This window comes from Sciurus carolinensis, chromosome 13, assembly GCF_902686445.1.
Source record: "Sciurus carolinensis chromosome 13, mSciCar1.2, whole genome shotgun sequence".
NCBI classification, from domain to species: domain Eukaryota; kingdom Metazoa; phylum Chordata; class Mammalia; order Rodentia; family Sciuridae; genus Sciurus; species Sciurus carolinensis.
Window position 1 is genome coordinate 24,116,003 of NC_062225.1, and position 18,874 is coordinate 24,134,876.

Sequence of the window (18,874 nt, forward strand, 5' to 3'; positions counted from 1 at the left end):
CAGAAATATTCCAGCATATGAAAGCAAGGTGGTAAGCCTGAGGAAACATGGAAGGCCATCTATACACCATATTTTCTTCCATAATTCTATATTTTACTCTACAGAAGACCAATTCTAGAGAATTTTAAGCACATATGTTAGATTCGTATGTTAGATTACTAGGACTATGGGGAGAACTGAGTTAAGGGTTTAAGATTGAGGGTGGGAAGATAAGTTAAGGAGACTTTTATTAATTTCAATGAAAATCTGAATGAGGGCTATATTTTGGGGATAGGAATGATGAGAGGAAATTAAACTAGATTCAGGAGGTCACATTTGCAAACTTTGTAGATCTGGATATAGCATCAATAAAAAATTAGAGTTTAGGTTTCAGCTATTCCTACCTGAGACCACTGGAAACTCAGGAGAAGCAGAATGGGTGAGGGTGGGGCAAGAGACAAAAAGTTATTTTTGAAATATACAGAGATACTAAGTTTCTGCTGCCTGTGGAATCTCCGAAGGATTAAGTTCAATCGGTAGTTTTGATTTTTTTGTTTTGTTTTGGTTTTTGGTTTATTCTGGTCTGGGGATTACACCCAAGGTCTTATGCATGCTTAGCACATGATCAACAACTAAGCTAACACCCCCAGCCCCAGGAGACGGTTCTATACACATATTTGAATCTCTAGGGAAGGTTAAGGAGAAAAATGCAAGTTTGAAAGTTATTAGAACATCAGCTCAGCATGGTGGCACATGCCTGTCATCCCAGTAACTCAGGAGGTTGAGGCAGGAAGATGGCAAATTCAAGGCAAGTCTGAGCACTTAGCAAAATCCTGTCCCAAAATTTAAAAAATAAATAAAAAGTAGTGGGGTTGTAGCTCAATGGTAGAATGCCCCTGTGTTCAACCCCAGTACCAAAAAAGAAAGTTATCAAATACTGCAAACCATGAGATAGATTATATCTTTTAGGAAAGGCAAGAAACAAAGAAGAGAAGTGAACAAGGGTAGAACCCTGGGAACAGTGAGGGACACAAAGAAGAAACAGGGCCTGCAAAGAACAAAACAGGCACCAACTATCAGAAAGAAAAACACAGTGTAAAGGAAGACAATGGGATTCAGAGTTAAAAGGCAAAATTGACCAACAAACTCAAAGTCAGAAGGTTCAGTAAGATACAGATGCAAGGTAGGGAAGAAAAACATACTGGGCTGATGAGAAACTGAATTGTGAAGTAGAGTCAAGTGTTAGAATGGAAAGGAATGAGAGAGATAAGGTTTATTTTTTTCTTGGTCCCCATATCTCTATGCTCAACTCCTCTTTCTTAAGGCCTAACATTAACTATATTATAAAGTAAGAAAAAATGATAGTATTTATATTAAATAACACACTTTTAAATATCTTTGTTGTTAACATTATGAGGAGCTACAATTTACCATGCAGTAATACAAATTAGTGACTTGAGAATGAGGAAGCAAATGCAGAGAATAACAAAGTACAGCCCCAAAAACACAATGACGCCAGCAGTATAAGTGACATATGCTCTGGCCTTTCCTTTAGCAAAATGGGCATTTGGGGTTTTATTCTAAGTTCCCATAGGTCTAATACAGCAATGTTTAAAATATTAACATACATTCCAAAAAAAATAGAGCTGAGTTCCTACCACTAGCTGTACCTTTTCAAAACTAGATAACACTCTGAAGGGACCTGTTTCTGCCATGCAGACAATGCATTATAAGTGACAGAAAATGTGTGAATATCAAATATTTCAATAGTACAGAACACTGATGTGTACAATTTTGTTTTAAATGAACAGTTTAAGGTCCTCCTCCTAGGAGAACTTTATCATTTGTAAAGAATTACCACTATTGCCCTCACTCCCACATAGTTTAGAACTACATAGTCACTGTTCAATTAAGAATGTGTACATCAGGGCTGGGGAGATAGCTCAGTTGGTAGAGTGCTTGCCTTATAAGCACAAGGCCCTGGGTTCGATCCCCAGCACCAAAAAAAAAAAAAGAATGTGTACATCTTTTTAGATTATAAAATTCGCATGTCAAAGAGACTAGAACACCTATATGTGCATGTCTATACTTAATGCTACATACTTTTTAAAATACCAATACTGTATCTGACCATCAGTAGCAGAGATAACAAAACTCTCACCAGACAACTTCCATTTATTAAATGTCAACTATTTGCCAAAGGCTGAGTTAGGCACTATTCATTGAGTGTTTACAACTGTACTAAGCACGTAATTATTATCCCATTTCATATACGAAAAAGCTAGGATAGTCTAACACCATATATGACCACCAAATGTGCATCTAAACTATTCCAATACTCCCATGAATCATTTTAGAAATCTCACTTGAGGCAAATTTGTTATATTTTCATATTATAAAATCTTAATAAAGTTTATAAAAATTAGCACCCAAAAGATATGAGATATAGTGCTATCATATTAGTCATTCGAAAAATGTAACTTCTTTCCTGGTGTATTGAAATCATTTAAAGTCTAAGTCCTTGACTTATTTATACATCCTCGTCTCTCCAAACCATTTCATGCTAAAGAAAAATTGAGTGTTTACTGAAAATCAAAATGAATAATAAGATTTGAGTCTGGAAAATATAAATGGCAAAATGTTGTAAGTAATATCAGGGGAATATTCTGTGACCTTGGGATAGACAGGATTTTTTTTAACACAACTCAAAAAACTATGAACTAAAATTGATGGAGTAGATTACATCAAAACTATGAATTCTGTTTCATGAAAAAAATATAAAAATAAGTTTAGAATCTGGTTACAAATTGGAAAAACAGATATTTTCAACATCTTAAACTGTCAATATTTATGAAATACAAGGAATTTCTTACATTTTTGGCAAAAAGGAAAAAAAAAACACAAGAAGTTCAATATAAACACAAAGCAAGGGTTAAAAATAGGAAATAAATGATAAGTAATTCTATAAAGAAAAGCACAACTCTTACCAGTAGTAAAATAAACACAAATTAAAACAAAGATTTCATTCAATATCAAGTTACCAAAAATTAGAAATTAATGAAAGTAAGTATTATACTTATGATTCAACAATTCTATTCCTAGGTATAGAAATCATAAAAACTCACTTGAATCCATGAGGGAAAATGTTAGAGGCAATTTAAGTGTTAATGACTAAAGTAATAAATAATAAAAACACTGCAAATGCAAACCATCAATTAACTATCATGCATTAGTGGAAAGAAATGAGCCAGATATGTAGACTCCAATAAGGATAGATATGTAAAATAGTGCTGAACCAAAAATATAAGAAACAGAACTAGAGTCACAGCCTAACACCATTTGAGTAAATTAAAAATATATAGATGTAGAAAAATCATCATACTCTTTTCAAGGACACATACACATTCATGACCATTAAACATGTGAGAGTCAGTATATGTGGAGAAGAGACAAGGAGATTTTTTGATAGGGAAAGAATAAAATATAAGAGGTAGTCTTGTATAAAAATAATAAGTGTGCTACAACCTAAGATATATGTGATTTATCTGATTCTCTATATGTGAGATTAAAAATAAACTGTGGATTTATTTTAAATGCCTTGATACAATTCAGTCTATACCTGGCTTCATCTTCATTCATAAGGAATGACAGATGAAAAGAGAGAAGAAATGGAGAGGGAGAAGCAGAGAAGAGAAGAGATCAGAGGAAGAAACAGTGAGAGGGGAAGGCTAGAAGCTAGTATGTCTTTTCTCAAATTAATGGACGCTATCACAAAATACTTCAGGCCATTAACATTCACAGACCAGTGTCCCAGAATGTCTGGAGTAATGACTAAGTGACGCTACGTTATGTATATGAAGGAAGAAAACAGATTGAGCAATAAGACATACTTGAACATGTTAAAAACAACCTGACAGAGGCTTCACAGAACTTTGCTATTAAAAAAAATAGCAAGAATGAACTTGTCTCATCAATTTGTCTTTGTTGATGCTATAGTTTAATGTTTTTATTCACTCTGTGTTTATCTGTGTGTCTGCATGTGGATATAAGGAGAGAAAGGGGTGATTTCTTAGAATTGTATTAAAACCCATATTTTTCCCTCAGTTTCTTTTATCCATGTGCTTTATAAGACAAAAGAAATAATTGTCTTCAAGAATAAAATGTAAATGTAAATAGTTTTCACAAATACTGTTTTAATATGAGCATATATGTTCTTACTGAAGTTTTTACTGTAGCACTGGCTATAGTGTGATTATTCCTAGTTATAATCTACTAATTTGTTGATGACTGTTAGAAATACTACTATCTTTAGCATATTACATAGCAAAATTAAGATTCAAGAAGCAAGAACAGAATGGATTATTTAATGTAATACTCCTTGAACACACTAACTTCTCATCCCATACTTAATAATAAACAGAATATTTACCCAAAATGCGAAAGCAGAGTTTTGAATTCAATAAATATCTTTATTAGACAGAGCCAGATAGAGACTCACCAGAACAGAATATATGTGTAGACACCGATAAACAGGAGAGAAATCCACCAAATCTTGGGCCCCAGGGACCTGCAAACACAAGATTATCATTAAAACATTTTTCAAACACAACTATTAAGAATAACTGCATGAATTTTTACTACTCAAGTGTTCAAAAAAAAAGGTCAGCACTAGCTTCTAAGTGTAAATACAAAACAAACAAACAGAAAACCATGCCCCAAAACACCCTATTATTCTAGTTAAGAGATTAATAAGCTGTGGAGGATACACCATGGCTGGGTCAAGTCACAGGATGGATAGCAGAGAAGAGAAACAGAAGGCACTGTTATATCCACCTGAAAAGACACTTCTTGGGCTCTAGGACTCTAAAGGGAAAATTTTTAAAAATTTTTTTAAAGTGAGAATGTGACTCTAATGACTTGATTTTTTTTATTCTTAAGTTTGCATAAAAAAAAGTTTCACTGGTCAAAAACAAAACTTGTAACACAAGATGAATTAAATGGCCTGCCATTCAACGTCAGAAATGCACAAAAATTAGTAAATTAGTAAATAATTAATTCATTATACAATCAAAATACAGAAATATGCTAGGAAAGGAGGTAAGATCATGTAAAAAAAAAAAAAAAAAAAAGATTATAAATGAAGCCAAACCTAGTTATACCAACAAGGTTGTAACATGAATATTGTATACTGATTAAACTTAGACCCTTAGAGGAAAAAAATAAAAAACTCAGGTGAGAACAGGAGTCAGGTCTCAGTGCCAAAACTAATTTGCAAAGTGACCTGACAATGAGTAAGTCACAATTTTCTTTGGCCTAGATTTCCTCAATTGAAAAAAGGAAGCTATCAGTTGATACATAGGAATTCAATAGGAATAAAAGAAGATGCTGCAAGTAAATGTTGAACAAAACAAAACAAAAAGGAAAAGAAAAAGACATAAAGAAAGTATCAAAACAAAAACTCCTCTGAAGTTTTTACTGTGACACTGGCAACGATATGATTCTTCAGAACATAAGCCGCAGGCTCATCTCAACTGAATTAGGCTGATGCATGAGTGCAATGTTGGTTTCCTTTGTTTCATAAAGTAAACCTCATTTCTCTTTGAAGGGTGTGCCGTCCTGTAACCAAGATTTCTTAATGAAATCTACTAATTCCACAATTCAGTGGCACAAGACTTAGTTTTATTCCCTCTGAAACCATCATCTCTCTATACTGGTTTGAATCTATGGAACATTCTGTTCATATGCTTCATACCCATGACCCCAAAAATTAAATCTCTGTATTTATAAAGTAATTCATTGTGCTATATAACACAATGTATATAAGTAAGCAAAACAAACTTTTGTGTGAATAAGTTTACTTAAAAAGGGTCAACAAGTAATCATTGTAGTCCCTTCTGTATGAAGTGACCACAACATTAAAGCACCTTTACAGTCACCCTTCTTATTACAAAAGTGGATATTTGAAGGAAATTTATCGTGCCAAAAAACCAGACCCTGGGTTATCTTGCCAAAAAAACGGGAATTTTATCCTACCAGAATACCAGAGCCTACAATTAGGCAAAACACAATCTTAAGAGAAAAACAATAGAAACATGTTAAAAATAATATCCATGAAACAATATAAAAACTACACTTGCCTAAGAAAAAACAAGGAGGAGATATAAAACATAAAAAAGTTTAATATGCATAGGAAATAAATTTTTTCTTTTATTTCAAAGAATAATTATAAAGAAGTTACTTAATATAGTTACAAAAAGTTTTAAAAATTTTTACCTAATTTTGATTAGCAAATTCGATTATCGCTTTGTTTTTTATGTTCTTCTCTATGTAATTTATTTTACTTTGTTGCAGAGCCTTAGCTTCACTCAAAAGTAAACTGCTTGCAACCATTCCTCAGACAGAGCCTGTCCTTACACAAGTCAGACCCTTCCTTAATAGAATGACCATCCACTCAACGGGATAGTTTCTCAAGAAATTTGTAGCCAAAAAAAAAAGCTAATAGATCCCTTAACAAAGAAAGAGGCTTTGATACTAAGAAGCAAGTGTTGGTTTATCTGTACCAAAAGGAAAAAAAAAAAAAAAATACACCTAGAAACATCTAGAGAAATGACAAAAATCTTTTCTATCATCACCAACAAATATTTCCAATCAAACCTATTCTCTGTGAGGTTGTTTGACATCTTTACATCAGTTTCCAATGGTTCAAATGCTCAGACCTAAGTATCAACTCTCTTAATCTTTGGAATGATCATCCAGCCAAGTTCTCCCAAGTACACGACCGCCTGCTTTGAAAGCAGTACAAAGAAATCTAGGCAAAAAAACGAAGGAGCAAAGCAGGACTTCAGCTCACAATCTTCACCTCTACTCCCCAAGCAGCCTCATATTTAGAAATCATTTTTCCTCTATGCTCCCCTCTGTGAGAAACACTAGGAATGAACACTGTGAGGAACCAAGAGTGCTGTGAGGATAAAGGTATGTAAAGTATGCACTGACTCATGTTGCTTTGAGCTAGATGTGTTTTCTCTGCTTCCACTAATGAAAAAGAATCACTTACATCTACGGAAAGGCAAAAGGAGAAGAGCAACACACGCCGTACGTGAAGGAATGCTACACGTTTGCAAGGAAAAGAAACGATTTTCCAGAATGTAAATAAATGGGGGCGGGCAAGAGGATCAGAACAAAAGACAGTTTTTCCTGACTCATGGCAATAGGTCTGCTTTAAGGTTCACATTTGGCTATTTAAAATGCTAACTCCCTGTCAAAGCTGTCTTCATAAGTTCTTCCCTTCCTTTGCCCCTCCCTCCCCTCAAGTGGCAAAGAATGATTCAAGCAGGTTTAGGTTTCAACAGGGAGGGGTCCAAGGACACTTTCCTAAGCTAACAATGACTGTCTCTAATGGTTTCTGTCTCCTAACAAAAGCCATGACTCCTTCTTTATCTGCTTCATCTAATTTTTCCTTTCCAAAGTAAATAACACAGACCTTGCATTTTACACATGTCCAAATTTGACAAATCATTATCGACTGAGACTATAACTGATAAGAGATAACTTTGTGGTAGGACGTTGCCATTTCCTCTCATAAGGGCTTTCTTTTTGAGATACAGAAACATGATTAAAATAGTTAAACATTTCCTCTGCCTAGCAGTCAGGAACTCAAGGCATTAAGATACTGGGGTCTGTATTTTTCTAGAAGTTCAAACAGATCTATGAAGATACCAACAGTACTCGCAAACAGCATATTCAAGATTATTCTGCTTTTTTAACTAGTTGTTTTCCTAAGAAGTCACATGAAATAATTTCATCACCAAGGACAGCAGCTGCTTAATTCCCTGTATAGTTGGTGAATGGAGCAATAGTGTCTTTTGTCAGCTCAAACTTCTGTATTTTTGGAAGGATCCAATAGTAAAGATTTTATATTCTACAACTAAAATCTTTGCCTAGGAGCATGTTATTATATATAATATAGAGAATTTGTATTTGTATTTTTAAATAACAGATAAATAATAAACTATTAAAATTGGGGGGAGGAGGGATTTAACTGCACTACCATATCCAGGAGTAGATATCATGGAGGCAACTAATACATTCTTCTATAATTTCATATTCACATATATCCATTAGAGATTATGTATCCACTACATGCTACCACAGATAGATGTAATAGCTACATGCTAATACACTACATGCTAATACAGATAGATGTTAATCTGTTTCAATACAATGACTCTTATGTCCATGTGATAAATATTGTTTCAGTCAAGGTAGTATTTTCTCATTTTTGCCTATAGAATATTTGCTAAGTAGAATTTAAATATTATAAATATACCAGCTATTACATGAAGCAAGATGACCAAAATAAAACTACAGATAAAGGAAGCAGCAAGAAAGAAAAGTCAACTTATAGACAGGATTAATAAAGACACAATGAAAAATGGCCTCAGGAGACCCAGTAAACAATACTTATTAAATTCAGAATAAATTCAATATTTACAAAGATTCAGTTGACATGAGAATATTAGGTGGTCAAGAAGAAAAGAAACATGAACATTTCTGATTATGAAAATACTTCAAAACATCAGAATCTGTCTTTCATGATACCTTTGCTTCTTCTCTAGTAGATCTTAGTTTAGGTAAAATGTAGTCTCTGAAAATAGAAAGGTAAACGGCTAAGTTTACCATAAAACAAAGGGAAATGTTTTTACACATTAAAGTAAAAAGGGAGATTTGGACTATAAAATAAATTATGCCATTCAAGTTTTATCAGATACATCTATTTAATATTTTTATAACCCTCTCCTCCCCCCAGAAAAGAGAGTTAGTAGCTATTTGTATTATCTTAAAAGACTCACTAGAGAAGAAAGTCTGGGGGTGAGACTTAGGCATCTGTAGTAATGACCTGATAAATGTACCCGCTTCACTGCTGGGTAAGCATAACCTTAGAAAAGGGGAACAGTACAAGAAAGCATTGTTTGGCTCCCTCCACTCAAGAAGAGTAGCAAATGTTCTATGAGAGATTTGCCTATGTTGCTGATAAAGACAGGGCATGAAAACAGAAATGCATTAGTACACTCTAGCCCTGCTGTTCACACATCTGTCTCGGAAGATACAGACTACAGACATACACAAATTCATTTTCATTCTCTCTCTCTCTTTCATACACACATTTCTTTTTCTCTTAAGAAACCTTTAAAGTAGACAGAGCATCCAAAAAGAATATGTAGAGGCTTGCAAAGAATTTAAATATGTTTCTCACTAATTATTTGGGTCATTCTTCACCTTGAAAATATTTCTGATTACCACTTCACACAAAACAGTTTCTTGGTATTGGTGCATGAATGCAGAAACTTAGTACTCATTTCTGAGAATCAGTTGGATCTCAAGTCATTAAAGTGTACCAGGCATTTTTCTGCAGGGAGCAAACAACAAATGATTAGCTGAAGAGGCATGGCCTTTGCATTCAGAGGATCATTTGTGACTGCCCATATTATGTCTGGAAGCCAGGAAATACCTGGCAAACATTTTTCACCAGGGTGCTTTTCTGAATTACTTTACTTTCAAAAATTTGGAGGAGAAGAGTAGAATTCATGTGGACATAAGCCTGCATGGAACTAGACTAAACACAGTAGACATACCAACAAACTAGAAGTTCTATAGCTTTAAGTAAGGAGAATTAGCAAAAATATATTTGCACATGTAAGAATAACCTGACCAGAGTTCTATTGGAAAAGACCAGAATTTTGCTACAGAGTTTCTCACAAATTATAAAGATCCTTAATCACGAATCCCTAAGTAGATGACAACTGTGTTTACACAAGTGTTTGTACTAAGCAGAGGAAAACAGGGGAGTAGGGGGAATTACATCAGTATGCATACCTATAATACACCAATAAAAAGATGTGGAGAAAAAGAAAATCGGGGGTAAGGGATCACTATTTCTTTGTACTGAGGTCCTACAAAAAAACCTACGGCCAAAAACCCAAGGATATTCCCTCCAAAAGTCTGTTTAAAGTTGAACCCTGGTAAAATAAAAATGGACTTTATTTGACCAAGGTCCATGATATGCTAAGAAACTTCAAACTGTTAGGCAAAAAAGGCAATTTAGCATATTTCAAAAGACATAACAATTCTGGAGAGCTACACCTGACATGAATCATTTGATGAACAAACATTTATTTCACTGCAGGTTTGTATGGATGTCAAGGTGACCACTATTCCCTAACAGCCTGAAAACAAATTAAAAGAGATACAAAACTAAAATTTGTCATAAGTGTGCTACCAAGGAAGTACTCTAAGAATGAAGGAGATCTGAAATAACCTAGAAACAAAGAAGAAATCATGAACCATATATGTGTGTGTGTGTGTGTATGGGTGTGTGTGTGTGTGTGTGTGTTTGTGTTGAGAACTGAACACAGGAGTGTTCCACGAGTGGGCTATAAACCTAGTCTTTTATTTTGAGACAGGTTCTCACTAAGTTGCAAAGCCTGGCATTGAACTTGCAATCTTCCGGCCTCAGCCCTCAGAGTAGCTGGGATTACAGGCATGTATCATCTTTTTGAAACCATTTTTTATTCAATACTGCTTTATTTTAGCAACTTTTTGCATATATTGGATGACAGTCATCAGTCTATGCAAATATACATTACCAAAAATGTCAACTTATATTTCACCTTTATTTTTTTAAAAGTCATAATGCATAATAGGAAATATTATACATTCATACCATTATATGTACCAAGCACTATGACAAGAGCATTATAACCATTATTTCACCTAATCCTCACAACAACCCTACTCTCAGTAGATATTATTGTTCATCTTTTCACAAACAATATGTCCACTTGAGGGTTTCTTTGTATTTTGTTTTCAAAATGTCAAAGTGGTATTCCCGGTAAATATAGACCATAAATACATTCTCAATCCACAATGTTCGTTACTTTTAAAAACTGTTTTAAAGTCCTATCTAGATAATTACAGAAGTACATTAACACATGCATATACCGTAGCACAATAGAGATTCATATCAAATTCCCCAAATCATACATATTTCCATTGAAAAATCAAAACAATTAAGTTGTTCATCAAAAACAGTTAAATATCAGATATGGTTAGTCTGAAAAAAACTTTTCTTAATTGTGACCCTTCACTGACTTATTCAAAAATAAAACAAAAATATAGAGAAAATTGTCCTAGGAAATATTTTTCTTTGCAACACTTTTCAGCAATCACTGACAGACCTACTACATTTCAACAAAGCCCAGGAGAAGGCCTAACTTCATCAGCGGGTTCAATTTACTACTAGGACTCCAATTTCAGTTCTCCAGGCTACTAAGATTTCCCATCTCTGAAACAAACTTTATTTCAGTTTAATAATATATTAATTTTCCACCTAATATGTGCAAACCCATGTTCCAGGGGTTTGGGTTTTCCTAACCACTTCATTCCATGATCTCCTATTAAGTATCATTAAGCTAAAGACATAGTAAATAACCTAACAAATGTCATTCAACTCAAAGAATGTATTAAGTATATTTCCATTAAAAGAACACAAAAGGGTAAAAAATTCTTACTTCAAAGAATAAGAAAGTAAATGTGTTGAATCAGAATTATAAAATTTGGGGAAAAAAGAAGAATTATAAAATTTCAATTGATATGCTGGTAACCTATTATAAGCAACAGATTTTTAAAAACAAATACAACTTTCTCTTCAAGTACTGCATTTATTGCCAGAAAAATTTTAAATCATTTTAATGGGAAATCAATGAGATGCAAAACATTCATGAGTTTGTTTTATTTATGCACTAAAATATCCTCCTCAAGGTCCTTTACAGTCTTGCAACTCAATTTATGCTGCAGAAACCAAAAGAACCCTCCTTAGCTGAGATCTTGGTAAAAATGAAGACTGACACTGATCCCCAAACTTGCAGATCAGAATTTGCATTTTAATGTGATTCCCAAGCAATTCCTATGCACATTAAAGTTCAAGAAGCATTGCCCTGTATCATGGGTGCCTAAGTAGGTTCCTAAGGGTAAATGAATTTCATGAATCTTTTTAAATTTCATGCAGAACTTTTTTGCAAGTACATATATACACATTTTAATAGGGAAAGACTGTATATTTTTAACAAACTCTCAAAATAATGCATGACCCCAAATAGATTAAGAACCACTGCCCTATAGGAATATATGCCACGGTTACCATACAGAGTAAAAGTCACAATACTCTAAAACTATGCTGCTCTAAATGAGGTCTGTTGAAGAATGACAAGAATGAAGGTCAGAACGTCACAGTGGGTCACGAAAGACCTTATCTGAAGAATTTATTCACACCATGCAAGAACTATGCCAAGAAACCAGTTTAGAGACATCTAAATAAATAATTCTCTACATGAGGTTTGAGATTAAGAATGTGCACTTGAAGAAGATTCAAACTGAGAAGTAAATAAATATAAGGTAGGATTTTTTTTTTTAAAGGATAGGATGCCATCAGATGACAGTGAAGAGCTGAATTCTTGTTGTAAGAGCTCAATCAGCAAATCTTTAATATGAATTCTGTTTGATTTGGGATATGGAATCATTTAAAAATATTAACCTCCAAATACATTCTTATAATAGTTCCTTGATGAGGATATCCCAACATGTTTGACTAGTCCCACTTTCCTCATCTTCTCTGGACCTTATAGGACAAAGCAAAGAAGAAGCATGGCACCTAAATTAAAAAGTACATACCCATAATATTCAGTGAATTAAGTGACAAAGAATGGTTCCTATTCAGAAGGTTCTTTAAAAAAAAAAAAAAAAAAAACTTTTTTTTATTTATTTATTTTCATTAAGGTTTTTTTTGACAGTGATAAATATTTTAAAAATTCTTTTCATATGTGTATATAGGGTAATAATGTCTGTCTCAATCTACTGTCTTTCCCATCCCCACCCACTCCACCTCACCCTCACTTCCCTCTGTACAATCCAAAGTCCAAGAAGGTTCTTGAAGATATATAAGAACTGTGTATATAATTCATTCTTTGATATTATCATCTAATCATCTCTTCAGGGAGTGGGGATACAGTCAGTCCTTATCTCCAAGTACAGTATAAATTTTAGGTAAAAATAAGTACAATTATTTACTTAAATTGTAGAAATGTGTTCCCTCAATAATGAAAACTATATAAAAGAATGTAGTACTTTATACATATGATAGTCCCTTAGGCATTCAACCAACCTTAAAAGCTATTGTTTTTGGACATAAACAATTCTGATATTTTTTTTCAGCCCAAAGTTTTAAACAATGTCAACTTAAAGGAATAATAATAGGGACTGGCATACCGACAGAAGTCAGTAAGGAAGACTAATGAAAATAAGATAAAAACTAATATTTGTTGACCACTTTTTATGGAGCTGACATGTAGCTCCAGACTACTCTTTAATCGACACATGAAAACACTTAAGAGTCCAACAGTTAAACAATTTACCCGAGATTACAAAATTAGATGGTGATAAGTTCTGGGGGATGAGAAGAGAGGAAAAAGGATAGTAAAGATGTAAGAAGGGACAAGGATGTGAAGAAAAAGTCAACCAATTTAATCTGAAAAATTTAAACAATGAAAAGGAGTCAAGCATATAAGGGCAAAAGAGGTTTTTGAGTTCAGGAGTAAAATGGTTCCTCACATGCCAACGGCCATCTTTAACGTATTTACTGATTAACTGATTAATTACTGATAACTTTTTAAAATAAAACCAAACAATAGAGCCAGGATTCAAATAGTCTGTTTGACTCAAAGTTCATATTCCTAAATACTGTACTTATAAAGAAACTGAACCAGTTGATGAAATAAATATTTAGAAAAAAATATTGTAATAGGAAATCTCAAATGCCACAGTAGTTGTATTTTTTTAATATTATTTTAGTTGTTCAATGATCCTTTATTTTATTTATTCATTTATATGTGGTGCTGAGAATCAAACCCAGTGCCTCATACATGCCAGGCAAACACTCTACCACTGAGCCACAACCCCAGCCCCAGTAGTTGTATTTTTAATAACATTTTTTTACTTCCGACAACAATAAGATATAAAAATATGTACTAATTAAGCCACTTCATCTTATTCTTTGCCTGACAGTGACACAGAACTGATCTCAGAGATTATGGATATGTCACAAAACTCCCAAATATCCCATAATCAGTTGCTTCCAGAAACACATTCTTTACTTTCGGGTATGTTTTTATCTTTTAAATCCAAACCATTTCTCAAGGCAATAAAATTCATTTTTCTTTTTTAAAGTAACATCTTTTATTGATCTCAAATAACTGTTCTAGTTTTAGTTTGGGGTCATTTGGACCTCTGTTCTCTAGATCAGGCAAGCTCTACTCTTTCCTTAATGTACTACACATTCAGTATAGAATCAAAAATGCTGAATCTTTTAAAAAATGGAAAAGTATACTTAAAATCTAGGTTCTTTCAAAAGAAACAGAATTTAAATTCTTTTCATGTATCTTCAATTTCTTTAATTAGGGCTCATTTGAATTCAAAATGGTATTTATTAACAAGAAGATCACACAAAGCTATTAAATGAACAAATTCACATCTCAAATGTACCATATTTAAACTTAAAAATAATCTCATCTACCCAATTCAAGTATTAGTTACCTCTTCATCATCTTCCTCATCTTCAACATCCAGAATTCCTGAATCCTGTTCTGACTTGGGGCTAGTGCTTTCCATCTCTGTATCAAAGATCGTATACACATCTTTCTTAGATTTTCTCTTGCTACCTATTCTGGGTTGTTGCAAGACAATGTTATCCAGGTTTCTTTGCTGTTGAGCCTAGGATACAGAAAAATAACACAAACAGGGGGGAAATATAAAGAAAGATGAAAAGATACAACACTTAATCAAGCTTTCAATGAACTTTCAATTTTGAACAAATTGAACAAATTTGTTTCTTAACAAAAATACAAAATTCCTTGATATATAAATTTTTAACCCCAGAAAGATACTATTGAATAAATTTCTAACCCTGAAGTTATTTGGTCTTAACTCATTGTCCAAGTTAACACAGAAAAAAAAAAAAAAAAAAAAAGATAATCAGTCAACATTATCATAAAAATTTTCAAATATATTCACTAAATTTTCATAAAATGAAATATACCCATTTTCATATAAGTAGTCAAGAGATTAGTACAAATGCCTAAAATTTATCTCTTATAAGAAAATGCCACAATGAATGGTTAATAATGGTTAAAGGAAAGAAGGTGGGAACTTGGAATTAATTGATACATTTGAACTTGGGGACTTTAAAAAACAATTATATGGATATAAGACACAAATAAAATATAATCAGAAGGATGAATTATCTCAGAAAGTAATTTTTTTCTGAGAAATTTAACTAATTAATCCAACAGGACCCTTTGATCATGACATATGGAAAAGAATTTTAAAGGGTTTCTTCTTCTGAACATATACAGAAAAGGAAGTGTAATCCACTCAGTCTAATAAAATGACTGAAATTATAGTATGGTTTCAGTAGATGCAAAGAGATGGGAAATGTGACTATCCAGAGTCAACAATAGGAGCATAAAACCACATAGGACTACAGCTGGAAGTGACCTCATTAACCACTCAGGAAACTGAGGCTAAAAGACAAAGGGTTTGTTTGAGGTCACAAGGCTAGTGAATGGTAAAACAGGCTCAAAGTGTGATCTTCCGAATTCCAGATCATTGATCTTTTCACTCCACCAACAGTCCCTCAAAACATGACAAAAATGTTTCCCAAAATAAGGGTTTTGTGGCCAAATCAATGGGAAACACTATACACCATGAATCCTTGTGGATACACAAAATACTTGTTACAGGATAAAAGCTTAGAGTAGTACTATTTTAAAGAAACTTAGTGATTGGGTTAAAGCCAGCATATTCCAAAAACATTGCCCAAAGGAACTTTCATTCTTTTAATCTAATACCATGCCATGATATAAAGCTTGAGTATGTGGCACCTTAGAACATACACTCTAATTAATATATGACATTTCTCCTCTGTGACACATAGAAACAGGAGAAAAATCAGGGTCTTCAAGTCTTCTGAATGAGATTAAGGAATTTAAGATAAATATTAAAGTGTAAGAAGTTAGTTCAGGCACTGTTCAAATGAAACAATTATAATAGGCCAGAGAAAAACTTGAAGTATGTGAGCTAGTTTCTGCCAAGAAAATAAGAAGAATCTACATTCCAGAGATTTGAATCAATGGACAAACTTGTTTCTCTGCATATTACCCATTGATATTTTGGTTTGATTTACATAAAATATGTGATTTCACTAACAAACTGGGCTAGAGAAGGCACCCAAAAACATTTAATTTAGATTTGTACATAAGACACATCCTCCAAGCCCTGGAGATTCCATATAAAACAGAACATTCCTTCTATTCCTCTCACAAATAAGATGATTTTCCCATCTATGTCCAGTGCAAGCCGACAGGGGTCAAGGGCTCTGGGAAGGCACAAAAGACAGGAGAACTTCTAAAGCTTCCATATTTTAAAAAGCAAGTCCTCAACATAAGAGCAATCACTTGCTTACATTAACTCTACCTTCTTTCAGTATACCAAAATCAAAACCTTTCTTTTGTAAGTATATCTGATTTTCCTAAATTGCAAATTGAGAAATGTTTTCACAATCAATAAAATACTGCCAGTGTACCAAATGCAATCAAGAGGAGCTATACTAGGTACTGTGATTAAAACGTCAAGTGATAACAATCTGAAAAGTACCTTATGAAAAAGTAGTTTTAGATTTTCTATGATTTTTCTTTTTTAGATGGCCTCTGGTTTTCCTAGCAATGTAGAAAAGCAAAGTCATTTTGGCCAAATCAGCAAATTGTTACAGTGAACCTTTTGCTAGAAATCAAAGTATTTCAATAATGTGCCACAGAAGCAGGTGACTGATTTCTACCAACTGAGTTGAATAAGTGGGAAAAGGGCACAAGGCATACAGAGTGTAGCTTGACCTTAGAAAACATTTAGGCATTTTCATTTTCTTCATTGTTCATTCACTGTGAATAATTTTAATATATTTCATCACATCTATGGTAAGTATCTATGGTTTCCTAATATACAGAAATTGAACAAGTTTTACACATACACACACATACACACACACACACACACACACACACACACATACTCCTCTTTCACTCTCCCAAACCAGTAGCATATCTGGTTTCCTATTATTACCATTTTCTACTGTCATCTTGCTTCTAGCATGCCTACAATGTCCCTGCCAACTGTAGTTCAGGCTCTTCTTAAACTACAATGTTTATCATGCAAATTAGGCATAAGGGAACTGAGTAGAGGAGGGATTAAACAATCAAAAATCCAAACTACATAATCTATCACTTGAATTTCCCCATAATGGACTGAGTACATTTTCCAATGTATTCATCAGTACTCTCCACCATGGATCTTCCTCTTGGATCAGACTCTGCCTCCTAATACATTGGGTGCATTTGTACCTTTACTTACGTCATTTCTCTACGTTATGACCTCCCCCTGCCTGAATCAAAACCTCAACTAAAATTCTTCTTCCTTTAGAGAGCCTCTCTTTCAAAGCACCCTGTGAGTGAGGCAGTATGAGAAGCCTTTCATGCGTTGATGCCTATTGGTATCATCATGGCAGGCACTGTGCTGCATGTTGGGTATACTAAGAAATAAGATGGAGTCTCTGACTCATGAACCCCACATCACACTGCTACAGAAAAGAGGTAAATAAATAGATGGAATTCAACAAAATGTGTATAATAATTCACATAAATACAGAGGGCAATGATTGCACAAAGCAGGATGTAATCATATCTGCATGGAAGGGCTTCAAGAAGACTTCAGGGGACCAGGTACTGAATGATATTCTTAAAAGATAAATATTATTTTTCCAAATGGATATAGAGGGAAAGGATAACCATTCCAGAAGAAGCAAATGGCACGATAAGAACTATGTGTGAAAAACCATTATCCACCAGAAACAATGAGCAACTTAAATAATTAGAACAAAGCATGAGTTATGAAGTATTAACAAGAAATAAAGTTTAAAATGTTACATAAAGCAACTTCAACCAGACTTCCTTAACAAGACTCCCAAAGTATAAGAAATAAAACAAGAAACAACAAATGGGATGGATTCAAACTAAAATGTTTTTTCTCAACAAAGGAAACAACCAATAATGTGAACAAAGAGCCTACACAGTGGGAGACTATATGCGCTTCAGACAGAGCACTAATCTCCAGAATTTACAAAGAACTTAAAAAACTTAACACCAAAAATACAAATAACCCAATCAATAAAAGCTAAGGAACTGGGCAGACACTTCACAGGAGAAGATATAAAACTGATCAAGAAATATATGAAAATATGTTCAACATCCCTAGTAATTAGAGAAATGCAAATCAAAACAACCCTAAGATTTCAGTTCACTTCCATTAGAATGGCTATTATCAAGAATACAAGCAACAAGGCAAGGATGTGGGGGGAAAGGTACACTCATAAATATGGTGGGATTTCATATCGGTGCAGTCACTCTGGAAAGCACTATGGAGATTGCTCAAAAGACTTGGAATAGACCCACCATTTGACCCAGCTATCGCACTCCTTGGCCTATACCCAAAGGACTTAAAATCAGCATACTAGAGTGATGCAGCCACATCGATGTTTACAGCAGCTCAATTCACAATAGCTAGATTGTGGAATCAACCTAGAAGTCCTTCAATAGATGAATGGATAAAGAAACTGTGGTATATATACACAATGGAATATTACTTGGCCATAAAGAAGAATAAAATTATGGCATTTGCAGGTAAATAGATTAAGCTGGAGAATATCATGCTAAGTGATATAAGCCAATCATACACAAAA

At 33.7% G+C, this 18,874-nt stretch overlaps 1 protein-coding gene across 4 annotated transcripts in view; it reads right to left on the reverse strand.

The window, feature by feature from the left end:
* Exoc6b (exocyst complex component 6B) overlaps nucleotides 1-18,874 on the reverse strand; it is a 579,628-nt gene that overhangs the window by 323,110 nt on the left and 237,644 nt on the right. For 3 of the 4 annotated variants that reach the window (XM_047523340.1, XM_047523339.1, XM_047523338.1), the window contains 2 exons: nucleotides 14,623-14,799; nucleotides 4,478-4,546 (listed from right to left, as the gene is read on the reverse strand). In XM_047523340.1, the coding sequence (XP_047379296.1) occupies nucleotides 4,478-4,546; nucleotides 14,623-14,799 (246 nt within the window). The remainder of the gene's footprint in view (nucleotides 1-4,477; nucleotides 4,547-14,622; nucleotides 14,800-18,874) is intronic. The other variant, XM_047523341.1, reaches the window with a different exon arrangement.